The sequence below is a fragment of the Musca autumnalis genome, unplaced genomic scaffold (assembly GCF_047663935.1).
Source record: "Musca autumnalis isolate F117 unplaced genomic scaffold, ASM4766393v1 scaffold_1, whole genome shotgun sequence".
In the NCBI taxonomy this organism is placed as follows: Eukaryota; Metazoa; Arthropoda; class Insecta; order Diptera; family Muscidae; genus Musca; species Musca autumnalis.
In genome coordinates, this window is record NW_027411644.1 from 116657750 (window position 1) to 116677264 (window position 19515).

The 19515-nt window shown below is 35.2% G+C and overlaps 1 protein-coding gene across 50 annotated transcripts in view; it reads left to right on the forward strand.

Moving 5' to 3' along the window:
* The window catches only part of GluClalpha (glycine receptor alpha 1), a 230140-nt gene that overhangs the window by 180484 nt on the left and 30141 nt on the right, over positions 1-19515 (forward strand). For all 50 annotated transcript variants that reach the window (XM_073989229.1, XM_073989304.1, XM_073989513.1 and 47 more), the window contains one exon: positions 13076-13228. In XM_073989229.1, coding sequence (XP_073845330.1) covers positions 13076-13228 — 153 coding nt within the window. The remainder of the gene's footprint in view (positions 1-13075; positions 13229-19515) is intronic.

The following is a 19515-nucleotide window of genomic DNA, read 5'->3' on the forward strand; positions in this document are numbered from 1 at the left end:
GTCTGGCTGGCTGGAACGCACGATAACTCTCGAACGGATCTACCGAATCGGTCCACAATTTGGCTTTCGTAATACTTTGTCCAAACTTAATTTAAGTTCGATGATAGGTTATATTGGTCCACTCCTTCCGGTACCTCCCTCACAAAAGTTCGAAAATGTTCGAAACATTTGTGCGCACGACAACTCATGAAGGGAGTAACCGATGTGGTCCACACTGTGCACATAGTGAAATTTCTACCAGACTTAGATGAGGTTACAATGTGGACTAAATCGGTGCACTCCTTCGGGTACCTCCCACTCAAAATTTCGGAAAAGTTCAGTTTAGGACCTGCTCTGGAATCGCTTTGATTTTTGTTGTAACAACTTGTATTTGCCGCCCCCATACGACGGCACACGTTTCATTTGGGGCAAGTAATACTTCCTGAAAGGCTGAAAGGTGAAAAAACCCCTATGACACCTTGTGTAGTGGTTGGAGCGCAAGATAACTTTCCGACGGATCTGCCGATTCCGTCCAAAATTTGGCCTTCGTAATATTTTGTTCAAACTTAGTTTAAGTTCGAAGATAAGCCATATCGGTCCACTCTTTTAGGTAGCTCGCCCATAAAAGTTCAAAAATATTCGGAAAATTTTTACGCACGATAACTCTTGAAAGGAGTGACCGATTTGGCCCATACTTTACACATCCTAATATATCTACAAGATGTATGTCAGGTTTAAATTTGGACCTTCGGATACCTCCCACACAAAATTTCGGATAAGGTAACTTTAAGACCTGCTCTCGAATCACTTTGATTTCTCTTGAAGCAACTTGCATTCGCTGCTTCAATTAAGACGGACCAGATTTTCAGGGGTAAGTTCATACTTCTTGAGAAAACAGTCGAACTGATCAACCGATTTGGTCCAAAATTCATAGTTTGTCCAAACTTAGTTTCACTTCGAAGATGGGCAACAACTTCCGGTACTTCCCCTAATATTAAAAACGTCACTAAAATGCTATGCGCGATATATCTTGAACGGTGCAACCAATTTGGCCCAAACTTTGGATATCCTAATTTATTTTTGCATTAGAACGCTTGAATATTTTTCTGTTCAGCTTTTGTAACACAGTGTCATTTATCGATATTTTCCGCAAAATGTGCACTTTCTCGAGGCCAAAACTGCCTGAAGGAGCATTCCAATGCTTTTCGATGTACTAGAAAGTTCTTAATTATTGTCTTGGCTACAATTATTGTCTTAGTGTTGGATGGAAAATCTCAATAGTTTACTGTTATATGCCAAAATATCAAAAAAAACGTGAATAAAAAACTTCAAGTCAAAATCGGGAGGCTCGATTTTCTCCGTAGACATATGGTCCAGTGGACTTTTTTGCTCAGTCCTAATCCCAGGAGCCAGAATCGCGACACGCCCTTTAAGGTTTTTTCCTTCCATACAAATCGCCCCGCCCTAGTATATAGCCTTAAGGCTGTACACTTTCATATGGCCAAAATTTGCCTAACCGAAATAACGGTTTTACCCCAAGTATGTTTGGACATAATCCGTTTCAACCTGTCGGTTTGTCCGGCTGGCTGGAGCCCACAATATATTTAGAACGGATCAACCGATAGGGTCCTAAATTTGGCCTTCGTAATATTTTGTCCAAACTTAGATTAAGTTAAAATATGGGTCACATCGGTCCAAGTGAAGTTTAAGAGCTCCTCTCGGATAGCTTTGAAATATTTCAGTACTAAAATGACTATTGTGCAAGATAACTCTAAAACTTTTTCAAAAAAGGTATTCAAAACTTAGTTTAACGTAATTTAATATTTCGAGTTCATTATGAAGAAGTCTGATTGCTGAAAATTGTTGGTATATGTCAATGATTTGGTATAGCCCCACATTACGGTACCTACATATTTTAAAGCAAACTCCTGATACAAAATCAATATATTTTACGTACGGCATAATTATGTATTTGGTTTGGTTTTGTGTTTTTTTTTTGTCAGTTGCTGAGGATTTATCTCCGTCAGCTCACCGATACTTTCTTACTTGTTTTCTTAAAATATAGATCATGATTGAGTATGGGCTATATTAGCCCACTCCTTCAGGTACCTTCCAGAAAAATTTTCTTTTATGACGGTACAGTTTTTTTTCGGGAATAAGTCCATACATCATGATATAAACCAATCAATTGAATCAGTGATGAGCACGATAACTTACGATATGAATATTCGATTTAACCGAAACTTTGCACATCGTAAAATTTCGTCTTCCTCACAGAGGTTCTATATCGGACAACATCTTCGGATATCTTCCTCACAAAAGTTCCATATTAAGTGCAGTTAAGGTCTGTCTAAAGATCGTTTTGAAATTTTTACCGAAGGTACTCCAGTCGATATTGTTTTCAACGATATTACGTGGACAACCCCATGCTTCCAGACATAATGCTCCAATAGCTCTAAATTCTGCGGTGACCAACTGAAATTGATGATGGGTGCGATAAGTAAGAAGAGAATAAATGTCAGAATTAGATCAACTTTCAAAATGGACTATGTTGGTTCAGCACTTTTGCCCTTTTATCCAAATCAAATTTAATAGCAAAAGCTAGCTTTAGGCGTTTAGAATACTTTTATTTTTACCGGCAAGTTCACAAGCCCAAACAAGGCCACAAAACATATAATTGTTGTTGAAAAGGATATAGGTTGTGTAGCTGGTATTCGATTTGTCCATAGATGTCTGTCTGCCTGTCGGCAAAATCGACTGATACTTTTTTCCTTCTTTTAGCTTATTGGTCGAATTTTAGTGTCCACAGAATAACTACTTACTTTGTGACATACCCTTGTTTAAAATAATAGTTAGTAGGTTGATTTGTAAGTAGTTACGGCTACTAATAAATACAATATACAGCCGCTATTTAGTAATGGGAAAGAATCTAAATTTACTTTGCAACTGAGGCCAAAACGTCGACCAGGAAAACGCTATTTTATAGGAAAACGAAAGTGGAACCGTGGAAACCCAAATGGAAATACCATACCCAGGAAATTGCTAACAAAGCTCACATACATATAGTGGTCAACCTATACAAGGACTATAGGCCCAGAACAGGGCTTCCATACTAGATTTACACATTGGCTATTTAAAAGAATATTAATTGTAACATACGCAGCTATAGTAAATAACCATTGTACCAACTAGGCACTACAATCAATTGTTTTTGTTCATCTCATAGAAATTCGGGTAATGTATGAAGAAACGAATGAACTTTTGGATATTAACGACTGAAATAACGTTAAATATTAAATTGTTAGTCATTATGTAACCCATTACAAAGTAAAGTAAACAAAAATAACTATTTATATTACTCTTACCTAAGTTATGAGTACGGTGGCACGGACCCGAAGGTTGTGTGTTCAACGCTCACCGTCGGTCGGGTACTTTTTGTTTAAGAAACATAGAACAAGTGGTGGTGCGCATGTAAGCGTTTAAACAACCCTTAATGTTCATACGCTAGGCTTAGTGTGTAGTGAGTTCGGCTACTGGTCAGAAGTTAGAATGATCAAATCCAGCAGACAGAGAAATAAAATAAAATAAAATAAAATAAAATAAAATAAAATAAAATAAAATAAAATAAAATAAAATAAAATAAAATAAAATAAAATAAAATAAAATAAAATAAAATAAAATAAAATAAAATAAAATAAAATAAAATAAAATAAAAATATGAAGTGTGATGAAATTGTACACAAATTCCTCCTCAAATGTTCTAAAAATAAAACATACGTTAATACCCTCAGCCTTTAGGCTAATACGGTATATAAACTTTGATACGACCAAAAATGTGCCTCACCGAAATAATGGTATGTATGTTTGGACGAAATTCGTTTCAGACAATTTGGAGTCGATTTAGCCATGTCCGTCCGTCTGTTTGTCGGTCTGTCCGTCTGTATGGCTGCGAACGGATAAACCGATTCGAACCAAATTTTGCACTTCGTAATATTTTGACCAAACTTATTTTAAGTTCGAAGGTGGGTCATATCGGTCCACTCCTTCTTGTACCTAACTCCCACACAAAAGTTCAATTTTTTATTTTGTAAAATGGTGTGAACCATAACTCTCGAAGGGAGCAATCGATTTGGACCAAGCTTTGCACATCGTATTATCCCCTTCAAATATAGATCGGGTTCGAATATAGGCTACGTCGGTCCACTACTTCGGGTACCTCCCACACAAAATTCAGAATAAGTTAAGTTTAGGAGCTCCTATCCGATGCTTTTAAATTTGTTTTCACCATGTTGTCCTTGCTGTCCCCTTTACGAGGGTATAATTTTTTTCGATGGCAATTTCATACTTCCTGAGATAATGGCCTAAAAGCTCCAAGAAACCCTGACGACTCCAACTAAAAAAAATCGCAAGGGAGTTTCTGATTGGTCCATGCTTTGCACATCGTAATAGTTCATCCAAGCATGTATCAGGTTGGAATATGGACTAAATCCCGTCCCGTCCTTGGAGCACCTCCCACACAAAATTTGGGAAAAGTGCTGTTTGAGGACTCGTCTTGGATCTAGTTGAAAGAAGATTGTTTTCACGGTCCCTAATACAACGGTACAATTTTTTACCGGAGTAAGTTTATACTTTTTGAGGAAATGGCACAAAGTCTCCAAAAAACCCTAACGACGCGTACTAAAGTGGCTACACTGCAAACTTTTTCAAAAATTTCTTTCAAAACTTTGTTTAAAATAATTTAATATTTCTCTTTTAATAAGATTACTTACTAAAAATGTTTGGCTTATGTGAATAATTTGGTATAGCCCCACATTACGTCACCTACAGATTCCAAACTAGTAATACAAAATCAATATACGGCATAACAATATTTACGGCACACAGTAATTATGTGTTTGCTTCGTTTTTGGTCAGATGCTGAGGGTATATCTTCGTCAGCACAGCTGACTGACACTTTCTTACTTATTTTTCATCTTCTAGTGGCCATGGAATAACTAGTTATTCAGTGCGACATGCATTGTTAAAATAATTGATTAGTAAGGAGTTTTGTAAGTAGTTACGAATATCAATAAGTAATATAAGAACCCACTATTTAGGGGTAATCCCGGCAGACATAAAGTGAGGATTACCAGCCACTTTACTTGATGGCTGTAGGTTTTGTAGAGCTTCAGTGTCATTATCTCAGATAGATATCTTATATGGATAATATGATCGTTTTGTAATAAGAACCATAAGAACTCCAGTCGTAATAATTTAAAATTTGTGCAACTGCAAAAGGATATGACAGATGTAGTACATTTTCAAAGTTATCGTAACTTTGGAATACATATTTGCCTGCACAAAGTGTGGACCAAATCGGCTGCCCGTTTGAGAGTTATCGTGCGAAACGACCAGAAGTGACGTGCTTATATCGACTCATAACATATAAGGGGTTTAAAAAATTGATGCACAAAAACAGGGCTGGAATAACAACTACAGTCTGCTGTCTTTCATTTTATTTTTCGTGTTTTTCGAATATGAAGTAAAGTAAGTAAAAGTAAAAACAATGTTTAACTCAATCTTGGCAATTTCTTAAAAATTTGTTAAACTTAAAAGTAACACAAATACACACAAACACTTTCAAATGAACACATTTTGAGCAAAATATCATTTTTATTTCAAACACCTAAAGTTATTTTTGTCTAAATCGATACTCAAAATAGAAATTAGTTTTGCATGATGTTGATTTTTGTACGACCGGAATACATTTAGACATATTTTTATAAAATTTAGAAATGTTTTAATATTAAATAATGTGTTGTTATTATTATTATTTCAATAAGAATGAAAGCGATTTACTATATCAATAATGTTGACTATGTACTTATAATGAAAACTAATACATTTAATTAAAGTACCACATGGATATGGATGGTTAATTTCCTCGCTTCGGGCACTCATATTATGGTGACTCACAAAAATATGTTTTCAACAACAATAGTTCAAATACTTATTATGTTCTCAAAGTCTATTCTCGTTTTCTCAAAGAGTTTAAGTTGGTACTTACACTGTGCTACATGATAATTATGCAGAGGTTCTGACGAACCAATTCGGCCAATTCGGGGTTTTTTAAGTCCATGAAGGCGAAATTGCCTTTGGTTTCATTTGGGTGAATTTTAATTAATTTTTTTATTTTGTGTCGGCAAATGTAGAGATTTTCCTCTTTTTGCAACACCGATTTCTATCATTTTTCTTTTCTTTAAAAGAGTCGAATATTATCTATCAAACAAGTGGATAAGTTATGACGGTTTACTTGTAAAAAAACAATTAAGAAACAAAAAAATGTTGCTCGAGCTCAAAGCTGCTTAGAACATACCAAAAAATATAAGTATTTACTAACAGAAAAAGTAAGCTTTCGAAGAAGGAAAAAACAACAAAATCGTTGTTTAATATTTTGTATTTATTTTTTAACCTTAGAACATCCATGCGTTTAATTCATATTATAATGTTTCCATTTAATATGAATTATACGCATGGTTGTTCGAAAGTACAAAAAAAAAACAAAATATTACACAAAAACCAATGAGTTAATAATAATCTGTAGTTTTGGAAACTTCCCAAGTTATTTGCGGGTCTTTGACTTGATATTTGAAATGGCTGTATAGATGTTATGATGTTTAGAATGGCTCACATGGTAACACCAAACCAGGGGCTCAATTCTTGTTTCATGAAAATGTGAAAACGAAAACGTATGTATTATTATGCCAAAGGAGGGGAACAATCATTGCTTCATCATCCAATGGAGTCATTAGCCTATTCGTGACGACTATGTCATTCGGACTTAGTGATAAAAATGAGGTCTCGTAACACTGACCTAAAAAAGAATCATTGATATGAGAGAAGTCTCTCTTTGTCTTGTCGAAAATTTTCCCAGGTAGCTTAATATAATACACACAGTCCATTTTCCAAACCTCGGAACGAGGAAGGTAGCTACGGCTTGTTGGGTATTCGACTCCTGACTGAGCTGTTTGGGTATAACCATAATTTAGTTTTACCATTATTGCAGTTGCTAAATGTGGCTAAGTAACCATTGCTAAAAATGTGTTACTTTTGCGGCTCCAACTTTGCCGTACTTTAGATGATGTAGCCACTTTTTCCGTTTGCGATCACCGAATTATCTGCTGACTTCCAGTGGCAGAACCCTGACTCTTGGAGTCAATAGGGTTGTTTCGGTGAAGCAAATCACCATCAATTTCTAGTCTCGCTGCCTATGCTATAACATTTGACCTTTATTCGAGTATTCAACCCGCAGGTATGTATATAGCGAGCATCTGAGGCAGTACTGTTGTCCTGAAAAATCCGTTCCGCTATATATAGAATGATTGATTAATAATTACCAATCTGTTGGCTTTTTATGCCAATTTAGTAATGAGAATGGTAGAATAATTGGTTCCCTATCGTTTTCATAAATTCTGACGTAATTTTGACGTGATCGTAATTAGTGTCCCTTTTTAGGCAAATGACTATATCTAGAGTACGTTAAAACAATTTAATGATATATGGAAAGTCCTGTATCGGCCAGGTTTGCCCCATATTAGTATAGTCTTTAACGGCATTACCCTAATAGAGGAAAAAATCAGGGAATAGAACAAAAGTTTTTGCACTTTTCTTTGAAAATAGTTTTTAGAAAAATTAGATTTGTCCTCGTACTTACTAAATGTTGCTGAAACATTTTTTTCAGCAACTTTTCAACTGTCAAAATCTGCAACATTAGTAATAATTATTACTAATTATCACGTAAAAAGACACATCTATTATTACAAACAAAGAATAGAAGAAATAAGACCTGACAAAATGCATGCAACAAAAAATTTTTATGAAACAATGTATAGAAACATTACCCTTAACAGAAACAATGCAATGGGAGGAATATTTCATGTAATAGTATCAGAAACGAAGTTTATGAATTCAAGGATCTATTCCAGAAGAATTCCATGTCAATTGGATCGTTAAATTCGGTTAAATACGTACATTTTCCTACTTGGTTGCGATTTTAAATTACGTGCAACCTGCATTGTTTCTGTTAAGGGTAATGTTTCTATACATTGTTTCTTAAATTTTTTTGTTGCATGCATTTTGTCTATTCTTATTTATTCTATGTCTATGTAATCACTTCGTAAGGAGTATTAATATTAGACAACGGAATCCTATGCAAATGCATATATGGTTAGGATGGTCGTAGAGAAAATCTGATTCGACAGAAACTCGTTTTATTACAAAATAAAACGAATTAGGCCCAGAAATTTTTGCATATTTTGCATATTCTGCATATCGTGCATATTTTGACATATTTGTACATATCTGCATAAAATGAGCATATGCAAAACCATATGCAAAAATATATTCAAGGATTTGTGGTCTAAATATCCCACCGAAATGGCTGAAATTTGGTATTAAGTCTTCGTTAGGGGTATGCAACTTTACAACTGAAATCTGTCCGCATAGGTCCACGTCTTCATATAGCCCCCATAGAACGGTACCTACCGATATTCGGTATTCTGAAAGTTGTAGCCTCAATATCCCACCGAAATGACTGAAAATTGGTATTTTGTCTTCGTTGGGGGTATAAAACACTCCACCTGAAATTTGTCGGCATAGGTCCACGTCTTCATATAGCCCCCATAGAACGGTACCTCCCAATTTCCGAAATTTTGAAGGTTGTGGCCTCAATATCCCACCGAAATGACTGAAATTTGGTATTTAGTGTTCGTTGGGGGTAAAAAAACTTCCCACCTGAAATTCCTCGGTATAGGTTCACGTCTTCATATAGCCCCCATAGAACGGTACCTCCGGATTTCTGGTATTTTGAAGGTTGTGGCCTCACTATTTCTCCGAAATGGCTGAAATTTGGTATTAAGTCTTCCTTGGAGGTATAAAACTTTCCACCTGAAATTTCTCGATATAAGTCCACGTCTTCATATAGCCCGCATAGAATGGTACCTCCCGATTTTCGGTATTTCGAAGGTTGTGGCCTCAATATCCCACCGAAATGACTGAAATTTGGGTGGGTATAAAACTTTACAACTGAAATTTGTCGGTATAGGTCCACGTCTTCATATAGAACGGTACCTACGGATTTCAGGTATTTTTAAGGTTGAGCCATCAATATCCCTCCGAAATGGCTGAAATTTGGTATTAAGTCTTCCTTGGGGGTAAAAAACTTCCCACCTAAAATTTGTTCATTTAGGTTCAGGCCTTCATATAGCCCCCATAGAGCGATACCTCCCGATTTTCGGTATTTTGAAGGTTGTGGCTGTGGTTTTACATTTCTCTATTTTATTGACTTGTCTGAAGAGAATTTTAAACAGAAAAATTGTACACACAAACATTTTTGTGCCTATTATTGAAATATTTGTTGCATAAGAAAATATGTAAAATGCATACATTTTGCATATGCAAAAATTTATGCATTTTGCATAATTTTGCATATGCCATATGTTTCGATTGCAATGTAATCAGAAGCCAAAAATATGCCCAGCCTCAAAATTTGATATGAATTGGACCAAAACTAGGGGTTGCATAAAATTCCGCTGTCTAATTATTATTTGGGCTTGACGGCAACAAAATGTATTGAATTTTTGTTTTATAAAAGTCACGACATTGTTACCAATGTTTCTATAAACTATTTTCAAAGATAAGTGCACAAAAACTGTCTATGCCCTGTTTTTTCATCTATTAGGGCAATGCCGTTAAAGACTATACTAATATGGGCAAGCCTGGCTGATACAGGACTTTCCATAAACCCAAGGCCTGTAGAAGGTCGGCCATTCAGAGTTCTGTTAACAACTTTTGACAACAAACACAATAGATTTTGTATTATTGTGATTTGAGTTTCTCTGTATTTTAAATCACAATAATGTTTTTGACAACAAACATAACAATCAGGTGGGCTTAGTGCCCAACTGTATAAACTGTGCATATATCATTAAATTATTTGTACGTACTGCACGGTGCACTTGAAGCAACTTTAAATGGAAGGTGCTTACACCTGGGAAGTTTTTGCGGATTCTGAAACTACAATATTCATAGATGAGAAAAATAAAAAAAAAAAAAAAAAAAATTGCCGAAGCGCTTTTTAAATAAATCGCGATTCAAGTTGAAATTTTTAGGGGTTTTTTAGGTTTTCACGACTTATCTGAGCATATCGGAAATGATAAAAAATAACAGACCTTGTTGCAGATTGGGTTCGATCAAATACATGTTGTGAAGATTACTCAGACGTAATGTATTTCATGCACCATATATACATATACAGTAGAAATCGCTTATAATGTCGTCGTTTATAACGTCATATCGCTTATAACGACGAAATCCAAAACTCTCGAATTTTGGCCCTTTATATTCCACACAAATAAATATCGCTTATAACGTCATATCGGTTGTAACGTCGTTTTTTGTGAAATATTTGAATTTTGCTATCAGTGAATTTTGCTATCAATGTGGTTTGTGCGTGACCTTTTTTAATAATTAATATGGAATGAACGTTATTTTTTATATGGAATGAACGATAACACTGTGCTACAGTGAAAATTTGCAGGGGTTCTAATGCATAAATTCGGGTTTGTGGGAGTCCATAGAAGACGAAAATACCTTTGGTTTCTTTGGGTCACTTCGGGTTTTGATTTTATAACGGTAAATGTAGTGAAAAATGGGCTTTCTTGGGTTTTCAACTTTAAACGGACATTACTTCTTTTTTCCACAACCGATTTGCACACACTGTTTTTCATTATAAGGGGAGAGTAATGCCTTTCGAATAAGCCATAGATTTTTAAAATTGGTTAACAAAGTGGTTTAAGTGTGACAAAAACGCATTAAAAAACAGTAAAATGTTTTTCCTTGTGCTCTAGGCTGCGTAAATGATACCTAACAGTACAATTATTTACAGTTAGCAAGTAGGAAATTTAGTTGGCTTTCCAAAATGGGAAAAAGCAACAAAATCCGTTGAAAAATTAATGCATTATGGCATTTTTTGTGTTTCAACTTTTTGGTTTTTTTTCATATTTCCTTTATAAAAGATGGGTACATTAATACCTTGTGCGTAATTGTTAAGCAGGATAATCACAATTAGAATCATACATGCTAAGATACCCATCTTTTATAAAGGAAAATATGAAAAAAACCAAAAAGTTGAAACATAAAAAATGCCATAACGCATTCATTTTCCAACCGATTTCGTTAGTTTTTCCCATTTTGAAAAGCCAACTAAATTTCCTACTTGCTAACTGTAAATAATAGTACTGTTAGGTATCATTTACGCAGCCTAGAGTACAAGGAAAAACATTTTACTGTTTTTTAATGCGTTTTTGTCACACTTAAACCACTATTTGTTAGCCATTTGTTAACCGATTTTAAAAACCTATGGCTTGTTCGAAAGGCATTACTCTCCCCTTTATAATGAAAAACAGTGTGCGCAAATAGGTTGTGGAAAAAAGAAGTAATGTCCGTTTAAATTTGAAAATCCAAGAAAGCCCATTTTTCACTACATTTACCGTTATAAAATCAAAACCCGAAGTGACCCAAAGAAACCAAAGGTATTTTCGTCTTCTATGGACTCCCACAAAACCGAATTTGTGCATCAGAAAGCCTGCAAAAAATTTTTGTCCACTTTTGTATCACAGTGTAATAGGCAAAAGTTCATTCAATCTCGCTACAGGAAATCATTTTTGAGAAAAAAGGTCAAAAAGTCATATCCCTTGACCGAAGTTATAAGCGATTTCGACTATATATACGAATTATAATGCTGGATCCAGGGAAGAATGTCTAAAGAATATCATAATAACGCACAAAAATCTTGAATTTTATTGGGATTTAGGAAATAAAAAATAATAACAACAACAGTTAAATTAAATGCATGTGATTATTTTGAATTTTCAGTAGCGAGTTTTTGTCATTAGTTTAGAAAATTGTATTTACTTTGATTTTTAATTAGTTTTAGTTTGTCATTTTTGATTTTTGAAAAAGCAATTGTTGAAGATCACCCTAGGCTATGTTTTTTTCTAGAAAATGTTTTTGTGATCTTTTTTTTTGTAAAAAAAATAATTTAAAACACTACTGGGTCGCTCTACAATGATAAGTCTTGGCTGATGACCTTTTTGTCAAACTGTTCATTCCTTTTTGTTTTATTTGTTCAAACGAGTAACTACAACAACAATAATAACAACGATACACTTAAACAACAATTCATAGAAACAACAAAAACACCAAAAAACAAAACTCAAACTCTCAGAACGAGAAACTTCGACAGAAACATCTAAATCACAATGCAACTACAACAAATAACTCCAAACAACAACAACAGTAACAGCAATCGATCATTTGAATTGTTTTTTTGAAGGTTGGAATTTGGAAGGATTTGCCAGATGCATTGATGAGATAAATTCTACGAACCTCCCACAATAGAAAATGTTGCTATTTTTTAAAAAACAAGCAAAAATGGAAGACTCGAAATAAAAGCATAAAAATATGAGAATATGAATACCCAAAAAATGAAATGCAAAGTTCAAATCACATAATGTTTCTTAACAGCAGCAACAACAAATAACTTAATATAAAAACAACAACAACTTTGTCTTGAAGAGTATGGAACGCCCTGGCAACAAGTTAACGGAAATGAACGGAATTTAATTTCCATTTCTGAATTCTTTCATTTCCGTTAAATTTTTGTTGTCACAAACACATGAAATTGCCATGGATGTGTTGATTCTACTTGCCTATGAATGAAAAACAAACCAAAAAAAGAAAATGTAAAAATATTTATCTAAGTTGTTTTTAGTTTTTATTTTTTGTTATTAACAAAATTTCATTTTGATGATTTCCGCAAATTTGATATGTTTAGTTAAAAACAATTTGAAATGTTCATTTTTAATTTTCATTTCCGTTTTCTTTATTTATTACTTTTTTAAGTTTTTTTTTTAAATTATTTATTTTAAGTTGTACAAATCTTACTAACTGCCAACAAACAAACAAACAACCAACAACCACTACCCTTTTACCCGAAGTATTTTACGTTTTATCATTTGTTTCCGTATGTTTTTTTCGTACCTTGTATACTTCATAGGTGAATACAGTTGCCTCAAAGTCGATCTACTATTCAAGCGAGAATTCTCATATTACTTAATTCAAATTTATATCCCATGCTGTATGCTGGTAATTGTCTCATGGGTGTCATTCTGGCTAGATCAAGGTGCTGTACCAGCTCGTGTTTCCTTGGGTAAGTTGTAACAAACAAGCTTTTGCCATCAGCGCTTGGCAATGTTAAGCCGAGTTTCAAACTACAATTTTGTTGAGCGCTGTTACACAATCACACAAAACAATTGTAACTGAAACTACTTTGACCACTTTTTATAATCGCTTTAAACGTTCGATTCTTCGGTTTCTTCGATTTGGTTTAAATTTATTGAGAACAAAAATTAATCATTTGTAAGCGTAGTGCAGCGTAAGTAGGTCGTTAAGTCCACTGCGCAAAATGTTAGAAAAACAATGCTAATTTATGTTCTCTCCCATTTTATATACTAATGATTAGAAGAAGAAGAAGAAGTTGCGTTGTAATTTATTTTATATCTTTTCCAGCTCAACATTTTAAATTCCTAGAAGAATCAAAGTGGCTCTAGCATGTACATTATTTGATGCTCTTGTATGTATTATGTTTATTTTGTGAGATGTTTTTACTGCTATCCTATGCATAGCGACTTACAAATATTTTAATTAAAAATTCCATGTTATGACATTAAAACAAAATTTAAAAATGTTCTCCAACGATAAACTATCGATATTATAACTATCGTTCTTCCATAATGACTATGGATAGTATACCCGCTATTATTGTACAGATGGGCCCTATTCCACGAAACAACTTATCGCCTTTTCACTTTGCACTTATCAAAAAGTAGCTATTTTGAAAAGTGACATTTTTTTTGTTCAACAAAATTCATTGATGTCAACGCCTGCACGTTGTCGTAACAACAAAAAATAACGAATTCAAATGAGAGCTATGTCAGCCATTGTTTAACAAAGGGACATTACTCTCCCATCAATTCTCTCTCATTTATTTTGGACATCAACTACAAAATTGCTTATCTTTGTACTTAGCAAATTTGACAATCACTGTTCTCTTTCGCAAAGTGCTTGTGCTCTCTTGCTTAATTTTTCCGCCATCTTTCTAAGTCAATGGTGCACAAGAAGAGAATGCTATTTTGTGTTTTTGTATGGGAAAGAGAGTTGTAGTTAACTTTTTCGTAAAGACGCGTGCATGGCTGTTCTAAGTCTCTCCGTTCTCTTGCAAAGTGTGGATGCTATTTGTTCCAAGGAACATTTTATCATCTTTGCATTATTTTCTACTTGCCAGTGATAAGTAGATAAGTAGTGAAAAAAAAAAATAAAATGAAAATAAAATAAAAACAAGTAAAAAAGTGTCAGTCGGCTTTGCCGACAGGTATATACCCTCAGCCAATATGAAGTGAAACGTTCACCTACGGACAGATTGAATGTATTTAAGGTCTCTTCAGAATTTTGTGGCCCTTTTGGACATTTGACTGCACTAAGACACAAATGTTGAACTTTTGTGGGGCAGGTACCCTTAGGGAGGACCGATATGGGCCTCAAATATTAGGAGATCCAAAGTTTGGACCAAATTAATTGCCACATTCAAGTGATATCGTCCTAGCATTTTAGTGAAATTTTGTAAATATTGGGGAGAAGTACCGGAAGTTGTGGACCGATATTACCCCATGAAATTAAGTTTGGATATAATATAACGAAGACCAAATGTTGGACCAAATCGGTTGAACAGTTCGAGAGTTTTCTCCGACCGCCACATATGGTGACATAGCGGTTTTTTACACCTTTCGGGCTGTTTTCCCAAGAAATATGGACTTGCCCATGAAAAAACTTTTACCATCATAATGGAAGTAGCGAATGCAAATCGCTTCAACAAAAATCAAAGTGATTCTAGAGCAGGTCTTAAAGTGAACTTATCCGAAATTTTGTGTGAGAGGTACCAGAAGGAGTAGACAACTATAGTCCATATTCGAACCTGATCTATATCTGGTAGATATATTAGGAAGTGCAAAATATTTCATTTTTGAACTTTTGTGGGGGAGGTACCTGAAGGAGTGGACCGATATGGCTTATCTTCGAATATAAACTATGTTTGGACAGAATATTACGAAGGCCAAATTTGTACCGAATCGACAGATACGTTCGAGAGTTATCTTGCGCTCCAACCACCACACACGGTGTCATAGGGGCTTTTTGCATCTTTCAGGCTATTTTCTCAGGAAGTATGGAGTTGCCCCTGATGCAACTTGTACCGTCGTATGGGGGGCAGTGAATACAAATTTCTACAACAACAAGTAAAAAAGTATCAGTCGGCTTTGCCGACAGAGATATACCCTCAGCCTGTGTATATTGAAACAATTTTTTCCCAAAATACGTATGTATTTAGGGGGTTTTAAAAATGTTGCGCGTTTGAACAGACAAAAATGTTGATTAGGATTAAAGATTAAAAGTTTTGCGGAGGAGATACTAAAAGGAATGGATCGACATTGACCGTTATGGAAGTGGATCTCCAGCCGCAACATATGGTGCCATAGGGGGTTTCTACACTCTTCGTCCTGTTTGCTCAAGAAATATGGACTTGCCCCTAAAAAAACTTTTACCATCGTAAATGAGGCAGCGAATGCAAGTTGCTTCAACAAAAATCAAAGTGATTCGATATCAGGTCTTAAAGTGAACTTATCCAAAATTTTGTGTGGGAGATACCGGATGGAGTTGACAAATATAGTCCATATTTGAACCTGATCTATATCTGGTAGATATATTAGGATGTGTAAAGTATAGACCAATTCGGCCATCCATTCAAGAGTTACCGTACGAACAATTTTTCCGAACATTTTTGAACTTTTGTGGGGGAGGTACCTTAAGGAGTGGACCGATATGGCTTATCTTCAAACTTAAACTATGTTTGGACAAAATATTACTAAGACCATATTTTGGACCGAATCAGCAGATCCGTTCGAGAGTTATCTTGCGCTCCAACCACCTTACCAGTGTCATAGGGGTTTTTTGCAACTTTCATGCTATTTTCTTAGGAAGTATGGACGTGCCCCTGATGAAACTTGTACCGTCGTATGGAGGGCAGTGAATACAACTTGCTAAAACAAAAATCAAAGCGATTCGAGAGATGGCCCTAAACTGAGTTTTTTCCGAAATTTTGTGTGGGAGGTACACGAAGGAGTGGACCTATTGAGACCATATTGGAACTACTTTCTACTCTGGTAGAAAGTTTACACTATACAAAGTATGGACCAAATCGGTCACTCCCTTCAAGAGTTATCGTGCGCACAAACTTTCCGAACATTTTCGAACTTTTCTGGGGGAGGTACCGGAAGGAGTGGACCGATGTAGCTCATCTTCGAACTTAAACTAAGTTTGGGCAAAATATTACGAAAGCCAAAATTTGAACCGAATCGGTTCATCCGTTCGAGAGTTATCGTGCGCTCCAGCCAGCAGGACAGACAGACAGACGGACGGACATGGCTAGATCGACTCCAAATTGCCTGAAACACATTTCGTCCAAACATACTTGGGGTCTAAAACCATTATTTCGATGAGGCACATTTTCATCGTATCAAAGTGTATATACCCTCCTTAGCCTAAAGGCTGAGGGTATAAAAATCAAAGCGATTCGTGAACAGGTCCTAAACTGAATTTTTCCGAAATTTTGTGTGGGAGGTACTCGAAGGAGTGGACCGATTGAGTCCATATTGGAACCTCATCTAAGTCTGGTAGAAATTTCACTATGTGTAAAGTATGGCCTAAATCGGTTACTCCCTTCAAGAGTTATTGTGCGCACAATTTTTCCGAACATTTTCGTAACGTTTTAAAACTTTACTTTTTTAACAATGTACATTGGCAAAGAGAACCCCCGCAAATATTAGGCAAACTTACCAAAATTTGGTCTACAAAAATAAAATGCAAAGTTTTCTGTGGAACAAAAGCGCACAATTTTTTACAAAACCTTAGCAAAATACACTTTGCAGTTACAACTTTTCACTTAGCAGAAGAGGACGTTTGTGGAACAGAAATAAAAAAGAGAGCAAACGTGGAACGAAAAAATTTACGAATTGTCAAAAATATTGCTAAGTGCAAAATGAAAAGTTGATAAGTTGTTTCGTGGAATAGGGCCCTGCCGCCGTTCTTTACACTACCAACAATTTTATAAAATTTCGGTAATTAACGACATTTGTCGGTAAGTTAGTGACAAAAATAAAGTTTTACCGACAGTGTTGTAAATTTTTAGTTTATAATTAATATAAGTCGATATAACCATGATAATTTGGTATAGAAGTTTCTATTACACCAAGGATGTTTGGCATTGAAAATGGGCTATATGTGTCCACGCCTTCGTATAGCCCCCATGGTACCTCCCGATTTTTGGTATTTTGTAGGCTGTGGCCTCCATATCCCGCCGAAATATCTAAAATTTGGTATTTAGTTCTCGTTGGGGTATAAAACTTTCTTTATAAGGCCCCCATAGAACGGTACCTCCCGATTTTCGATATTTTGAAGGTTGCGGCCTTTATGACTCATCGAAATGGATGAAATTTGGTATTTAGTCTTTATTGGGAGTATACAACTTTTCACGTGAATTTTGTCGGTATAAGTTCCCGTCTTCATATAGGCCCAATAGAACGGGTGTATAAAATAGGTGTATAAAACTTTCAACTTGAAATTTGTTGGTATAGGTACACATCTTCATATAGCCCCCATGGAACAGTACCTCCCGATTTTCGATATTTTGAAGGTTGCGGCCTTAATGACACATCGAAATGGATGAAATTTGGTATTTAGTCTTCGTTGGGAGTATACAACTTACCAGCTGAAATTTGTTGGTATAGGCCCACGTTTTCATATAGCGCCCATAGATGAGTACCTTCCGATTTCCGGTTATGGCCTCAATATCACACCGAACTGTCTGAAATTTGGTGTTTAGTCTTCTTTAAGGGTATATACTATCTGCTACTGCATGGAATAAATGGAAGAGCTTAGTACTTCATAAACGAAAAGAAACTAATTTTCCTATTTACTTCAATATGCACTCCACGTCAGTAGAATAGAACACCTAAACTTCTTTTAATGTTAGCTTATTTATCCCGAAGCGAATGAATCTACGTTTTTAGTCTTGTAGGGATTTAAAGCCTATGATGTTCCGTATCAAACACAGAAAAAATTATGTTTCTAGCTCTTCGCGAAATGATTTTCTGATCATTTTTCCGATAGTACTATGAAAAATAGGCATTTATTTGCGGTCATCAGGATAGAACAGTCATTTTATTTTCGCGAATTGCGGAGATATTAACGCCGAATTTTCTTTCAGTCGATAAAGCGGGGCTTTCTTATCATTTTTCACCAATAAAACCATACAAATAATTCCGCGGACGCCGAAATAACAGCGTAAACGGTTTTAAATTGACAGATAATTGAAACATTTTGGAATATCAATAAGAGTCGCGCAGTTATGTCATATTTCTTCACAATAAGATAGAATATGACACAGACAACCTCGACGGATACGTTCGAGTGCTGCGGATGCTGATAACATGGAACATTTTCAAAATAAGTATGAAAAACGTCAATATTTCTTATAAAAACCTTGATGTTTTGTTCAATAAAATGATTTTTCCGCGAACAAGTCTGCCGTTTAAAGGTTTGGAAATATGCTCCACATTTAGAGGAAGATAATCTGATATTGAAACAACCGCTATTTTAATACACTGAGCGAAATTTTAGTACTTTTTAAAAGCAACTTAACCAACCTAAATCCTTAATTTTCATGAACACAGTCATTCCCGCGAAAACGGGGCTTTTACATGCGAGTTCAGTTAAAAAAACGACTAATTCGTAAAATCCGGTATGGAGAGCATAACCTGGTCCATTATTATTGGAACATAACACTATTGAGAACAGTCGCGGACGCCGAAATAAGAACACATATAAAATGCAAAGTCCAAAGGGTGTGTTCAATTTGAAAAATGTGCTAATATTTCCCTCAGTGTATTAAAATAGCGGATGTTTTCATATCAGATTATCTTCCTCTAAATGTGGAGCACATGTCCATACCTTTAAACGGCAGATTTGTTCGCGGAAAAATCATTTTATTGAAGAAAAAAATCAAGGTTTTTATATGAAATTTTGACGTTTTTCATACTTATTTTGAAAATGTTCCATGTTATGAGCATCCGCAGCACTCGAACGTATCCGTCGAGGTTGTCTGTGTCATATTCTATCGTATTGTGAAGAAATATGACATAACTGCGCGACTCTTATTGATATTCCGAGATGTTTCAATTATCTGTCAAGTTAAACCCGTTTACGCTGTTATTTCGGCGTCCGCGGAATTATGTATGTGGTTTTATTGGTGAAAAATGATTAGAAAGCCCCGCTTTATAGACTGAAAGAAAATTCGGTGTTAATATCTCCACAATTCGCGATAATAAA